The sequence below is a fragment of the Polypterus senegalus genome, chromosome 1 (assembly GCF_016835505.1).
Source record: "Polypterus senegalus isolate Bchr_013 chromosome 1, ASM1683550v1, whole genome shotgun sequence".
In the NCBI taxonomy this organism is placed as follows: Eukaryota; Metazoa; Chordata; class Cladistia; order Polypteriformes; family Polypteridae; genus Polypterus; species Polypterus senegalus.
Window position 1 is genome coordinate 142,618,797 of NC_053154.1, and position 16,162 is coordinate 142,634,958.

General features: G+C 36.1%; 1 protein-coding gene across 1 annotated transcript in view; it reads left to right on the forward strand.

Moving 5' to 3' along the window:
• The first annotated feature begins 7,063 nt into the window (after positions 1 to 7,063).
• LOC120536527 (coiled-coil domain-containing protein 39-like) overlaps positions 7,064 to 16,162 on the forward strand; it is a 58,296-nt gene continuing 49,197 nt past the window's right edge. Inside the window, exons 1-8 of the mRNA XM_039764940.1 lie at positions 7,064 to 7,078; positions 7,340 to 7,498; positions 8,035 to 8,127; positions 8,232 to 8,360; positions 12,838 to 13,029; positions 13,249 to 13,352; positions 13,456 to 13,600; positions 14,246 to 14,440. Coding sequence (XP_039620874.1) covers positions 7,064 to 7,078; positions 7,340 to 7,498; positions 8,035 to 8,127; positions 8,232 to 8,360; positions 12,838 to 13,029; positions 13,249 to 13,352; positions 13,456 to 13,600; positions 14,246 to 14,440 — 1,032 coding nt within the window. The remainder of the gene's footprint in view (positions 7,079 to 7,339; positions 7,499 to 8,034; positions 8,128 to 8,231; positions 8,361 to 12,837; positions 13,030 to 13,248; positions 13,353 to 13,455; positions 13,601 to 14,245; positions 14,441 to 16,162) is intronic.

A 16,162-nucleotide genomic window follows, 5' to 3' on the forward strand; every position in this document is an offset into this window, starting at 1 on the left:
TGCATTACTGTAATCTAATTATATCTCAAAGTAATGAAGTAAATTACATCTCCCAGTAATGAAGTAGTGTAAGGTTTGTTTAAGTTCTTGTAGTAACATAACAAGTACTAACTTAACTAGAATTTCATTACACATATGTTTCTGAGCAAATAATATTAATTATGTAGGGCATTTAATTATCGTCTAAATGAGGAGGGCCTGGTAAATGAAAGGCATTCCATTTTAAATAAGGTACAAACAGTAGCATGTGTATTCCAATATACACTTTGATTTTTTGTCATGTTTCTGTGAACATTAAGAAGTCTGTGTTCAAATAAGTTAACTCAGTTTTTACCTTCTTAGTGAGTATAAGGTAATTGAGTATAAAATGTAAATGCTTTCAAATTGATCACTACAAGTCTTTTTTGATTAATAAAGCTTTATTTGTCTCCAAGGGGGTAATCTGCCTTTTTTTCAGATGCTCAATAAATACATAAATAAATAAACATACCCCAGAATGACAAAAAGAAAGAAAAACAGCTGGAAAGAAAAATTTCTGATTTGACAGTTACAGTCGTAGTGAGGCATGGTACAAAGGTTATTCCCTTTGGTATAAGGGAGTACCAAGTAGCGTTTCTTGACGCACTTTTCATGAATACTTTGTTGGCTGAAAATACTCAATGTTAGTGTGTCAGAGGGAGGATGTGTAGCATTGTTCACAATAACACTCAGTTTTGTTTTAATTTGCTTGATTGCTACTATCTTTAGGGGGTCCTATAATTGAGCTTGCTCTTTTAATTAGTTTGTTGATTTGGCAGACCTTTTCTGAAGTGATAGTACCAGCCCAGTAAACCACAGTGTAGAAAATGTAAAGAATGTCACTAACTCATGTTTAAAAGAGTGCAGTCTCCTAAGGACAAAAGTATCTGCTTTGCCCTTTCTTATACAGTGCATCTGGAAAGTATTCACAGCGCATCACTTTTTCCACATTTTGTTATGTTACAGCCTTATTCCAAAATGGATTAAATTCATTTTTTCCTCAGAATTCTACATACAACACCCCATAATGACAATGTGAAAAAAAGTTTACTTGAGGTTTTTGCAAATTTATTTAAAAATAAAAAAACTGAGAAATCACATGTACATACAGTAAGTATTCACAGCCTTTGCTCAATACTTTGTCAATGCACCATTGGCAGCAATTACAGCTTCAAGTCCTTTTGAATATGATGCCACAAACTTGGCACACCTATCCTTGGCCAGTTTCTCCCATTCCTCTTTGCAGCACCTCTCAAGCTCCATCAGGTTGGAAGGGAAGCGTCGGTGCACAGCCATTTTAAGATCTCTCCAGAGATGTTCAATTGGATTCAAGTCTGGTGTATGGCTGGGCCACTCAAGGACATTCACAGAGTTGTCCTGAAGCCACTCCTTTGATATCATGGCTGTGTGCTTAGGGTCGTTGTGCTGCTGAAAGATGAACCGTCGCCCCAGTCTGAGGTCAAGAGCACTCTGGAGCAGGTTTTCATCCAGGATGTCTCTGTACATTGCTGCAGTCATCATTCCCTTTATCCTGACTGGTCTCCCAGTTCCTGCCGCTGAAAAACATCCCCACAGCATGATGCTGCCACCACCATGCTTCACTGTAGGGATGGTATTGGCCTGTTGATGAGCGGTGCCTGGTTTCTTCCAAACATGACGCCTGGCTTTCACACCAAAGAGTTCAATCTTTGTCTCATCAGACCAGTGAATTTTGTTTCTCATGGTCTGAGAGTCGTTCAGGTGCCTTTGGCAAACTACAGGCGGGCTGCCATGTGCCTTTTACTAAGGAGTGGCTTCCGTCTGGCCATTTCTATCATACAGGCCTGATTGGTGGATTGCTGCAGAGATGGTTGTCCTTCTGGAAGGTTCTCCTCTCTCCATAGAGGACCTCTGGAGCTCTGACAGAGTGACCATCGGGTTCTTGGTCACCTCTCTGACTAAGGCCCTTCTCCCCCGATCTCTCAGTTTAGATGGCCGGCCAGCTCTAGGAAGAGTCCTGGTGGTTTTGAACTTCTTCCACTTACGGATGATTGAGGCCACTGTGCTCATTGGGACCTTCAAAGCAGCAGAAATTTTTCTGTGACCTTCCCTAGATTTGTGACTCGACACAATCCTGTCTCGGAGGTCTATAGACAATTCCATTGACTTCATGCTTGGTTTGTGCTCTGACGTGAACTGTCAACTGTGGGACCTTATATAGACAGGTATGTGCCTTTCCAAATCATGTCCAATCAACTGAATTTACCACAGGTGGACTGCAATTAAGCTGCAGAAACATCTCAAGGATGATCAGGGGAAACAGGATGCACCTGAGCTCAATTTTGAGCTTCATGGCAAAGCCTGTGAATACTTATGTACGTGTGATTTCTCAGTTTTTTTATTTTTAATAAATTTACAAAAACCTCAAGTAAACTTTTTTCATGTTGTCATTATAGGGTGTCATGTGTAGAATTCTGAGGAAAAAAATGAATTTAATCCATTTTGGAATAAGGCTGTAACATAACAAAATGTGGAAAAAGTGATGCGCTGTGAATACATTCCAGATGCACTGTATGGTTACTCTATGTTAAAGTACCAGTCCAGCCTGTCATTTATGTGGATCTCCAAGACCTTAGAGCAACGTAGTAGTAGTAGTAGTAGAGTAATGAACACCAAGATGTGAGAAACACATACACCACACAGAATACGCAGTTTTAGCCTTTGTCTTAATTGATGAATTTATTGTTTTATAAAGTATGTTAAAACAAAATAAAAAAATATAATAACAGCAAATTGTGGACTGCCACTCATGCACATTTTCACTCTATTAGAGAATATTGAATAAGCTTTCAAAACTATTAAAAAAACTCCCAAACACCAGAAAAAAACTGTGATTCACCTAATTTAGTTGACTCATTATATATTCTGGTTATAACTGCAGGTCACAATCTATTATGCACAACAGACTTGTGGTCAATTTGTCATCCCAATTCAGCATTTGAATTTGCAGGGCCCTTGACTCCTGTCTCCTATCTCTCTCCTTGACTGCTCTGCTACAAGCAGCCTTTCCTGCTTATCATCAGCTGTGCACATTCGGGGTACCCCATCATCTTCCATCCTCACAAGGGACCTCCTCTCACCCCCACATTCCAGGGTGTGCAGTGTCTAGACTGTACTCCCTGGGAATCTATGGAACCGATTGTGTCCTCAGTCAGGTAACTCAACCCTCACCTGCAATAAACAATGCAGGTAATTGGTCCCACATTTTCGACAAGGCTAACAATAATTTTACCATTTACACACTTCATGTAAGCTAGTGTTCAAGTGGTTTAAGTGCATTTTAATTAAGAATTTTTTTAAGAAACCTTTTCATGAACCAAAGTCCTTTACCTCCTGGTTCATATGTTTGAAATGGCAGAGGTCTAATGTAAGTCATGTAGTCTAATTAAATCTAACTGCTGAATTCTTGGTCAATGTGATTGTTTATCTCTTCCTTATTAAAGTACTGAAAGGACATTTGAGTGTTAACCTTGATCTTTGTAATTGGTACATATTTACCTGCGTTTAGCGAGTAAGACAGAAGTAAAGAAATTAGTTATGTAATTATTTTTCCAAGAAATAATGAAAAAAGTAATTCAATTTCCATTTCCATTTCCAATCCTAGTCTTAACATTTCTGAGAAGTAACTAGTAATTTGTAATTGAATGCTTTGTTTGAGTATCTGGTCACGAGTGTAGCCCAGGTCCTCTAGCTACTTGATGAAGGTCTATTATATGCCCATATTTCTATCCCAAGGAGACTTTATTATTAATTCTATAGAAAGTAAAAAAGTCATGAGAAGCTGTGATATCCATGTCACACCGCGGTCCTTACTATAAATGGATCTGTGAGTTTGCCATTTTTCATGACTAGTCACATTTTGTACAGTTGTTCAGTTTTAGGACATAACAGAAGATCAGTTGTAGGAAGACAGTTTCAAGAAAAAAGTTAAGGTTAGAGGTTAGTGTAGCACATAACGTCAGAATAAATTCATGAACAGCTGTTTTAGGACACTGCTGTACATTCATAGCGCACAATAATCTCCCTGCCATTCGATATTTGCTTTTATATCCAAATGTATAAAAGTTCCTTCCCACAAACTTCCATCCCAAAACTGTTAAAGCACCATCAAGGTACTGCAGCTCTAGGAACAGATGCTTGTTCCTATATTTCAGCAGTAAAGGGTGCAGCATCTCAGTTGAAATTGATGTATCATCCTTTAGAACATCTGGAAGGTTTCTGTTCTGGCCTGTTGCCTTTCCACCCATTAAATATTAAATGGCACCAGAAATTTCAGTTTACAAATTAACATTTACCAATAGGATATGCATTCTGACCCTCTTCCTCTTGGGTTACTAGTTTCCTTGTCTTTCTCTGATACTGGTGGAGTACTAGTCTTTCCTGACTACATTCTTGTAATTTACTCTTTTCACACCTGATGTTTCTGCTTCTTCTATCAGGTTGTGGATGAAGTTCCGTTCATTTGCTCTGACAGTCTTTTTGACTTGGTGGTTAATTGTCCAGTATTAAGCCTATAGGTATGATTCCCTTTGTAGATCTTGGCTTTGACTTTCCCTTTGCTTTATTCTGTCATCTTTCATTAACAACAGCCCTGGTGTCTGGTGTGAACCATTATATGTGCTCCTTTGCTCTTTTCCTATATCTTTATACAGCAAGTTGATCTACATGTCTTTGGGAGATCTGTCCAATATTCCTTAACTGTTTCCTCTAACAAATCTGGGAGAACTTCATACTTGCTCTTTAGTTCATACTGCTATATTTTCACTTTAACTTAGTGTTTTAGGCTCTGTGCATTGTATTTGTGAGGTGATGTTCATGTTTGGATTATGACTTTTCTCAGCTTAATCTTCAGGATTGAATGAACAAGGTGATCCTTGCTTCACTCTGACAGCTAATAGGCTTCTACTCTACTTCTGTGCAATGTCGTCCATCTGGTTTCCTAGTCTTCTATCTGGAGAAATCCAGGTTGTCTTTTGGATCTTTTGTGGAGAAATGTGGTTTCTCTGATGATCAGACTGTTAAAAGCATAAACACTATAAAGTGTTCTCCATTTTTGTTTTTAATATCAATGTTATGTATGCCTATGATTAATTTTTATCAAGGTTGCCTATTCCCACTTTAGACATGCTTGCATACAAAAAGATAGTTTAGTGCCACCAATCAGCTAGATCAGACAGTGTGAAAAAGGTAATGTTCCATAAGTAAATTCTTGTGAACAGACGGAGAAGAAACAAATACAAATTTTACAATGGAGGCAGCACACCCAGGGACTGCAACCTGGGTCAGAATAATGTAAGTAGAAAAAACAATTCATTCTATTTGTATATTGGTGGAACCTTGCTGATGGGGTGAATAGCAAGGTAGATTTGAATCATCATCATCATTAGTCAAAAATTTTAAAATTTAGTCTACATTCAAAGAGCAAAATACAAAAGTCAAATCTCTCATACTATAAAAAAATCATCTGATTATTTTTGGAATAAAACTGAGGTTTCACATAATAAAAATAATAAAAATTGGTACCTTATTTGCATTTCTGTTGGGATTAGGTTTTCCAATGGTTTAAACCCTAGGTGCAAGAAGATAGTCAATGTTAAATTAAAAATGTATTTAATTCTGCTGCTGGTTTTCAATGTGTAATTTGGATCTCAAGAAAACGTAATGTGTCTATAGTCATTATATACTGAAAGGTGCTATATTAAATAAAACCAGTGTGGTAAATAAGGATCATTTTACTGACAACTTCTCATTTTTTAAGGCACTCTGCAAAGCGAAGGAGAATGACATTGTGTCTGAAAAACACTTCACAGCACTTGCAGAAAGAGAAGCAGGACGTTTAAAGCCTGAAATACAGAAATACAAGAACAATATAGAAGAAAAGAAAAAGAGAAGGGAAATAAAACAGGTTTTTTTCTAGTTAATTGCATGTTTTGTCAGTTCTTGCCTTCAGAACTTGTTTTGAATAGTGTCTAATTTAATACCACCAAACAGCTTTAATTCTCTGTCTGAATAACTGTCTGACATAACTCTTTTGCACCTGTTAAAGCATCCCTCTAGAATCTCGAATATTTTTTTCTTCAGTCTAGTTGGTTAATTTTTCCTTCTTAGTTCTTGTCAAATCCTGAATGTTCTCTGAGTGAATTATACATGTATATGTACTCAAACATATTGACTGGAGCCTGATGAATATATAGTACACTCAGTGACTACTTTATTAGCTACACTTGGTCAAAACGTTTACTTGTTATTCAGCCAAACATTAGAATGGGCAAGACATAACGTCAAAGCAACTATGACCGTGGCATGATTCCTTGTGCCAGACATAGCCATTGCATTATCAAAGAAATTGCTTTCCCCCTCTGGTTTTCTTGGACTACAGTTTGCAGAGTTTACATATAATGAAGTAACAAACAAAAACATCCAGTGAGCACCAGTTCTGAGAGCAGATGTACCTTATCAATTACAGAGAAAACAACAAAATAACCAGGCTCACATATTCAAGTATCAGCTCTTACAGTAGATTCTTGAAATGCATTTCTGACAGCACAAAACATCCAAATATAAAGGAGGGAAGTTTGTATTATTAAGGTATTGGGTAAGAAGCCAATTCCTCCAAGCTGATGAGTGACAGCAAAGAGTTCAGGTGGGACTCTGCTCACTTGGATGGCAGATAGCTGTGAAGCTATCATGGCTGCCTAGTTTTTTTTGCACATAAATGGAAAAGAATTGCAGGGCACCTATGATCACCACAAGGTAGTTTTCTAAAATTGCCTCTAGGAGCATCTATGGTCTGAAAAATTATTTGACATTTGTTCTGGAATTAAATTTGGTTGATTCCTGATATAGCTCAAGCATTGAGGACTGCTTGAACCCCATCAGTTCTAGAGAACTTTGAAGATAAGAACAGATTGTATCAATTTGGTGGAGTATGAGGGATGTGTGTGGCTCAGTATGTCAGCGATTAATAAAGCAAGAAAGACTAAGGAAGGTGTGATCTGTAATAGTCATGGTAATGGGACAGGTAAGATTTGATTTGTGCCTCCTGCCAATGTTTTCATTTATCATACCCATACTTTGTTACTCTCATTTCCAATTAATAATCTAAAAGACTTATTTTGGTGTATACATCAGAATATATAGAATCAAAGCATTCAGAGTATTAAACAGCAGAGTAGCAAATATCAATAAATGTTACTTAAAGCAGTCATTTTATCAAATATAAGAAAGGTACATGTTCTTTACATGGCTAGATGATACAAAACTAATATTTTTACTTTTTTAGAAAAATGTTTGTAAAGCCAAACAGAAACTGGAAAAACTAAGATGTCAGCTAAACTGGGATCACCAGGCTTTAGAGGCCTGGCTTGAAGCCTGTGCCCAAAAAGATGAAGACTCCATGATAATATTAAAATATGCTAAGCAAGATGAAAGCAAAATACGAGTAAGTGCAGTTTTCTTGAATAAGTACTATATAATTTCAATATAACTTGTGTAAAATAAGAAGTACAAACACAACAAAAAAGATTTGATGTAGCCACCCCATATACTTGGCAAATGGGTTAAATTTTTGCACTAGGTGTTTACAGACATGAGCCCAAAACAGAACTGAAGTAAAAAATGGAAAAATAGCCGTTATATAGTCGGGTGACAGGAAGAGGTGGGTTCAAAGGGACCAGAAGTGGAAGTGACATCCTTAGGAGGCTGTTTGATAGGAAGCAGAACTGTTGTCTCTAAGAGGTGGGATTTTCTGTTGGTCTGCAGAGGAACAAAAGGAGAAGGATTCAGAGGACAGTGCCAACCCCCATTTGGTGGAGAAATACAATTAATTGAGCCCTAAAACTGTGTGTGACACTTATTTCTACATAAAAAAATATGTTAATAAGATACATTGTATTTATGCATAGTTTTCAATCAAAAATTGTTTCCATAAATGTAATTGAACACATTTTTTGTATATTGCTATTTTTTCAATTTTAGGAACTGTCATTGAACATTGAAAAGCTGACAGATGAATTGATCCAAAGGCGCAGAATTCTAGATAATGAATTAACTGACACTATAACAGCCCAGGTAAGCACACTCTTGCTTACCACACTCCTGAAATGTTTATAATTTTTTTCAATAAAACAGCTAATTCATGGTTTACTCATCTAAATATTTGCCTTTAATAATAGATAGAATTGGATAAGACAGCTGAAGACTTCCGTCGGGCTCATGTAGAAAGAGTTGAGCTTCTCTGTCAGTGGGAGAACACAATTGAACAGATGAAGAAAAGAGATCAACAAATTGATGAATGCTCACAGGTAAGTCCCATTTCATTGGTATAGACATATATCCTTGTGTGACCTATTCAATCTTTATTTTTTAAAAGAAGTGCAAGTCAAAATCACTTTCTGCTCTGTTGTAGTATCTTACATAGATTAGATAACAGATTTATCCTGTGGAATGGCTGCCATTTTGTCTTCATTTCAAAACATAATTTTTCTCACTAATGTTCACCCCTGAAATGTCTCCCTATGGTTAACAGTTTCCTTGGACCAGAGATCTGTCTTTGCAAATGAAGCACAGCTTTTTAAGCACCTTTGCTAACCCCTTTCATCTACCCATTTTAGGAACTTGCAAATGTACTTATCAAAGGTCTCTTCGTAAGGCCAAAATGAAAATACAGTATTCACTTACAGCCAAGCTTGACTCTCCAACTATGCTGTCATTTAAAATAACTGATACAGGCATAATCACAAATTCTTTTGATTTTATCCTTACCATGAAATATTTTTTCATCTGAAAATCTGCTCGTGTCTATATGTTTCTGTTGTGAGGTCTTTATGAAAACAAAAAAGTAAATCCAAGCTTAACCTAACAGCACAGGTAATATTATGGTTTTATTTTGTTAGCATAAAACTCTGATTGTTATTTAAAGAGCTTTTGATTTCTCAAAACATCCTTGCAGTTGCACAATGTGTGTACACTTAACATGTCCTGCTGATTTGTAAGTAAAGCCATATAGCATACTCATTGACATAAAAGCAGATGGCTGTAGAGAATGTTGCACTGTACTCCTGACATTCTGTCTCTGAGAACTGATTATCTGTGAGTTCTGTGGCATGAAATTTCTGGCAGGGCCATATAGACCTGGGAGAGAGATGCTATAAAGTGTGAGCGAGAGAGAGAGAAAGAGAGACATGTTCCAACGTTTAAAGAGCAGCACTTACAAGATACTATCTTCTGCATGAATGCATCGTCATGGGTATGTGCAAAGTATTAGCAAGGATTTTGGCTCTGCTCATAGAACTGGAGAAAGTTACTGCAATTGTTTCCTCTGATGCCAAGTTAGCAGTGTATGGTGGAGCCACCAGCATGATTGCTGAGATTGTAATAAGATCATGGAAGGAGCTGTGAAAGATCAGTAGTACCAGAATTGGACGTCAGCAAAAGAAGGAGACAACTTCAGGTAAATCTCACATGAAGGAGTGTGGGGGCGACAATGTTTTTTACAATTAGTTAGGCTACCAACACCAATGACAATGAAAAGTCTGCTAAATAATACAATAAAAAATTACATAAAATGAAAATCTATCAGTATACTATTTTGTCATGCAGTACATCTATCAAAGGACAGTATTAAAATATATATCCTAATCAATATCAAATACTCAACACCAAAATTAGAAATTCAAGTAAATATTAATAAGGGTCCAATTTTTGATCAAATGACAAAGTGCTAAATTGTATTTTACATAAGTAATTGAGGTGATTCATGATAATGATGACTACTTCAAAAAGTGAGATATGCAAGTTTTCACACCACTGAAAAAGTATCACAAAAAAATCAATCAATAGATCACTTAAAAGGGTTTAGTCTTTAGACCTTGCACAGTGCATGTACACTTAATATTTCCTGCTGATTTGTAAGTAAAGCTGTATAGCATATTCATTGACATAAAACCATATGGCTGTACAGAATGCTGCATTGGTACACCTGACACTCTCCGTCTCTGAGAACTGTCCAGGCTGCCCATGCACTCACATAAGCAAAGGTATGTTTTGAAAATTGCATGGTTGAAGGGCCTTCCCCAGCAACCCAGAAACAGGCACGACTCACCAGGCACAAAGAAAATTTTAAATACTCCATACTCCATGTTTTTTTTCCAAAATAAGAAGTTGCTTTGAAAATGTTATGTGAAATTGGAAAAAATATGATTATGATAACCAAGTAGAGTTTGTTATAAACATTTTACCAATATGTTAAATTATTGAGGTGAGTTTATAACTTATTCATTTTTGCACAACAGCACCAGTGCTGATTGTTAAAATTCTTGGTTTGAGTGGGTCACCCACGTAGTGTCTCTCTCTTTCTGTCTCTCTCCCTTGCTTGCTCTGTCTTAGTTTGCTGTCTGACTTCATGGCCCACTGAAAGATCAGCCGACTGTTTTTGTTCTGGTAGTCCTGGTGACCGGTCCGTCAATTATGGCTGATTAAAGGTTTTGTGGATATGATTATAGTCAACTTCTCTAGAATCTTTAACATCAATGAAATTTAAGTAGAGCTTGCTTATATGTGCTATGCTGGAAAGCTGGACGTACTCATCATATATACTGTAATAAAAATGTATCCAACCTAAGAACATGTTAGGGCGCGTTTATACTTCACACTCAGAAAGTGTACACGTATGCATCATGGCTGCCACGCGTTCCCAGTGTTCATTCGACGCATCTTCTGAGAGTCAGGTCGCAGTGTGATAAAAGTTTGAATGTGACGTCAGAGTCTCTGCTTACTATCTACATGTGACAGGAACCCTCTAATTGGATCCTACGGTATCAATGTATGAGCTTCAATGTTTGATGAATGGTTCGATGTGGTGTAGCAAAATGTCATCATATAGATGCATTTGTGGTGCTTTTATATTCAAGTGTCGCATCTTCCCGATCATAATGACACAATACATTTTAAAAGTCTCATCATCTTTTGTGCCGTCATTTTTTTCTGGGGCTTCCTCTTAACAGCAGCGGCAAACAGCAATAGATCACCATATAGAACACATTAAATAATCTAACTCTCTGCACATTTAGAATCCTTAGATTTATACCCCGATATCACTTTCATGATGAAATTTATTAAGTATGTATGTTACGTTTTACGGATAAATCGTTAATTTGATTTAAATAATGAATACTGTTAATAATTACACACATGGGGGTGACACGGTGGTGGAGCGGTAGCACAGCTGCCTCGCAGGGAGTCATGTCGCTGGTGTTCCCTGCCTGGAGTTTACATGGTTACATGCTGGGATTCCACAGTGTGCTCCGGTTTCCTTCCAAAGATATGCAGATTTGGTGCTTCTTAAATGACACTAGTGTATGTGAGTGCTTGTATTCACCTTGCGATGAGCTGATGCCCCGTGTAGGTATTGTTTCTGCCTCGTGCCCAATGCTTGCTGGTATGGACACATCCCTCGATTGATGGATTTAATCATTAAACATCCTTTTCAGAGATATTGCGGTAAGGTGTCATCGGAATTTAATGGGTGTTCCAGGCAATTCACAACACAGCAAGGCTGAACATGTTCTCACCATGATAATATCTTGCACTGCCACCTGGTGGATTCTTCCAGATTTACATAAAGTACATGCGCAAGTATAAACAGTAAAATGCTTGCATAGCAGGAGTGTCCGCTGGAGCATGCGTTGCGTTGTGTAAATTATAAACCTGGCCTTTGAGTAAACTCTGGATCTGTGTGTGCTCAAATCCTTTAGACGACTGAATGTTTTGCTGTCCGTGGTCTTATTTGATATTGGTTGTAAGTAGGTGTCTTGCAAGAATCTTATGTTCCACGTCATCGCGAGACGGTCCTGGGTCAATCTCTTGGCACAAAGTCTCATTTTTAAGGTCCCCGCGAGACGCTCTGTGGCCAATCTCTTTTATCTCATGGTTTCTTTTAAATGTCTTCCGTGATCTTAATGTGAAGATCACATCTCGACGCCCTTGTGTTTCTCTCCAGGATTTTTTTTTATAATAGAGACAAATTGCCAATGAACAAATTTAGTACAGTTAGATGTTAAAAAAAGACTATTGATGTACAGTACTTAATCAATAAATGCCGAGAAGCAAAAGTAAAAATGTTATATTGTTCTTTACTTTGGTATAGAAAAGTATGTAATTCTTATGCAGGCTATTTACTTGTTCATCAAACTTTGTTCCTGGAAAAGCCAAATAAATAAAAAGAACGTGAAAATCATTTATATTTTATTACATCAAAACATGATTAAATTCATACAGTATTCTTTAAAATGGACAAGTGTGAATATTAATATATCCTCAGTTTACATTCGCGTTTGTGGGGCTAGTAATCTTCAGCTTATGTTCTTATTTAGTAATATGGTCATTTTACCAAGTCAGCAAAACATTAAAAAAAAATCTTATAAGAAGTTTTACATAGTACGGGATGCATTCAGATTAACTCATTTTAAATAATTTGAGAATTGAAAAGCAGAGGTTGAAAATCATCATAAAGCAATACATTATATTTAACTGATTTTTTATGGACACCTGAATGCTACTCATTGCAAAGCTTATGAATTAAACATAAGCACTTACATAATCAAGAAAATTGTAAATAATCATTTAAATATACTTTTTTATTTAAAGTATATTCTGAGAATACAGCATGAGTCAACCACAGAACTTATGTCCAATGTTCTTGTGCTACAATATTTTTCTTTTTAATTTTATTGTAAATAATGTTATGGTGTTATGTTATGGTTTCTTTCCTTTTCCTTACAGCTACTCACTGAAGTAAAACAAGAAATCAGAGAAAAAGAAGCCCTAATCAAAGAAAGAAATGAATTACTGCACACTGTAATGCTAAAAAACAAGCAAAGTAAAAGAAATATTACATATTTAGACCGGAATGCAGATAAACTTCGAGAAGAATGCATTCAGCAGGAGAGCAAGTTCTCAGTCCTTCAGAGTGAGGTTGTAATTCTTTTAAATGTATTTGTCACAGGTTGAACTATGAGACGTAAAAATCTCATTGCATTAGTTGTAAAGACTAATAATGAAACATGTTAGTAATTTTAGTTTATTCAATGAAAAAAAGTGTTTTGCATAGCAGAAAATGAATTTGGTTTATCGTAGGTAAATAGAAAAAAATATTTAAATAAATTGTAAACTCAGATTTCTTTATATATTTAGCTTGAAAGCTTAAAAAAGCTACTAGGCAGGACTACTACTGATCTAGAAATCAAAAAAGCCCAACTGGAAAGCATGGGAAATGAAATTTTGGAAAAACATAAAAAGTGAGTTTTTACTTAAGTTCTTTAGATATGTTTTCAGATAGTTATAAACTGCATTTCCTTTGCAGTAGAGTGATGTTCTTTACTTAGAAGTATACACTTACAGGCTAAAAGAAGCTAAGGAAACAAATGAGGCCCTTACTCAGAAACTGAAAACATTTAATGAGTCATTGATGGAATCATCATTACTTGTGAAGGAGAAAACAGAAAAAATGGAAAGAACAATAAAAGAGATGGAGAGAACCATTAAGGTAAATGCGATTTTTATAAATATACAAGAGCTTGATACACATGCTTCAAATCATCCATCTAATTTCAAATGGCGATCTATTTTATATGTATTCATACATGTATATGCATAGTTTACGCATTATACTTGTATATACTGCACAAATAAAATTAATTGAATTGCCAGGAGTTCATTTAGATGATGCTATGATAAAAAAATGTAAAGCAGCCAAATAAGTAAGACATCTGATGTATAATTTTATTTTGAAATCTTGTCTTAAATGCAGTAAATATAGAAAATGATTTTTCAAAATAAAACTTAAATCACTATGGTTCCCATGTATTTAATAATGAAAAATTGTATAGGAAAATGTTATTCTTTTTCAACATTTCAGTATCAAAATGTACACAGTGGCATTACTGCTTTGTCCAATTTCGATTTACTGGGTTCATAAGCTATAATCAAAACACATTATTTTCAGTGTAACAGAAACACATTCACCTCAAACCTACTGATCAATTGATGACCTTTTGATGATCAGGGCATTCATGGAGTTAAAAAAAATGACCCAATCTCCTCAAGTAAAATATGTGTATGTGTATTTTTGGATATCTAATATGTTCAGTATATATTCAGATTGTCTAAATTATAATGTTGTTTCACCTAGAACTTGGAGAACCAACTTATATGCTTGAAGGGCATACAAGCTAAAAGAACACAAGAGCTGCAAAACCAAATGTTGAAAGAGGAAAATATTCTGGCCAAAATAAATATTAGAAAAACATGTGTACAAAGCCTCAATTACCGTATAAGTAAAGTAGATTGCGAGGCAGAAAAGCAAATACAACTTGCTTATAATCAGGTTAGTGCCTTTTTTTACTACATGCTTAAAATATTTAATTTTTTTTGAAAAATTGAATCAAGCCATTTTTGGTATTAAATATTTATCTTCAAAAGAGGATCAATGTCTATTAGAATGCTCTTATTGTGTTTTCCTTCTCAAGTTTACATGAGTATGACTGAAATTTCACATTAGTCCTCTGATAATGTTTATTCTGCCTTTAGAGACATGATAGATAATATCTTTGTAATTAATAAATAAAAGAATATCAGGATGTTAACATATATATTACATACTAGCAAAATACCTGCACTGCGCAGCGGAGAATTAGTGTGTTAAAGAAGTAATGAAAAAGAAAAGGAAACATTTTAAAAATAACGTAACATGATTGTCAATGTAATTGTTTTGTCACTGTTATGAGTGTTGCTGTCATATATATATATATATATATATAATACACACGCACACACACACACACACACATAAACATATATATACATATACATATATACATATACATACATATCTACATATATACATATACACATATATATACACATACATATCTATATATATCTATATATATATATATATACATATACACATATATATATACACATACATATCTATATATCTATCTACACACATACATCCACATATATACAGTGCATCCGGAAAGTATTCATAGCGCATCACCTTTTCCACATTTTGTTATGTTACAGCCTTATTCCAAAATGGATTAAATTCATTTTTTTCCTCAGAATTCTACACATGACACCCTATAATGACAACATGAAAAAAGTTTACTTGAGGTTTTTGCAAATTTATTAAAAATAAAAAAACTGAGAAAGCACATGTACATAAGTATTTACAGCCTTTGCCATGAAGCTCAAAATTGAGCTCAGGTGCATCCTGTTTCCCCTGATCATCCTTGAGATGTTTCTGCAGCTTAATTGGAGTCCACCTGTGGTAAATTCAGTTGATTGGACATGATTTGGAAAGGCACACACTTGTCTATATAAGGTCCCACAGTTGACAGTTCATGTCAGAGCACAAACCAAGCATGAAGTCAAAGGAATTGTCTGTAGACCTCCGAGACAGGATTGTGTCGAGTCACAAATCTAGGGAAGGTTACAGAAAAATTTCTGCTGCTTTGAAGGTCCCAATGAGCACAGTCGCCTCCATCATCCGTAAGTGGAAGAAGTTTAAAACCACCAGGACTCTTCCTAGAGCTGGCCGGCCATCTAAACTAAGTGATCGGGGGAGAAGGGCCTTAGTCAGTGAGGTGAACAAGAACCCAATGGTCACTCTGTCAGAGCTCCGAGGTCCTCTGTGGAGAGAGGAGAACCTTCCAGAAGGACAACCATCTCTGCAGCAATCCACCAATCAGGCCTTTATGGCCTGGAGTTTTCCAAAAGGCACCTGAAGGACTCTCAGACCATGAGAAACACAATTCTCTGGTCTGATTAGACAAAGATTGAACTCTTTGGTGTGAAAGCCAGGCGTCACGTTTGGAGGAAACCAGACACCGCTCATCACCAGGTCAATACCATCCCTACAGTGAAGCGTGGTGGTGGCAGCATCATGCTGTGGGGATGTTTTTCAGTGGCAGGAACTGGGAGACTAGTCAGGATAAAGGGAAAGATGACTGCAGCAATGTACAGAGACATCCTGGATGAAAACCTGCTCCAGAGTGCTCTTGACCTCAGACTGGGGAGACGGTTCATCTTTCAGCGGGACAAC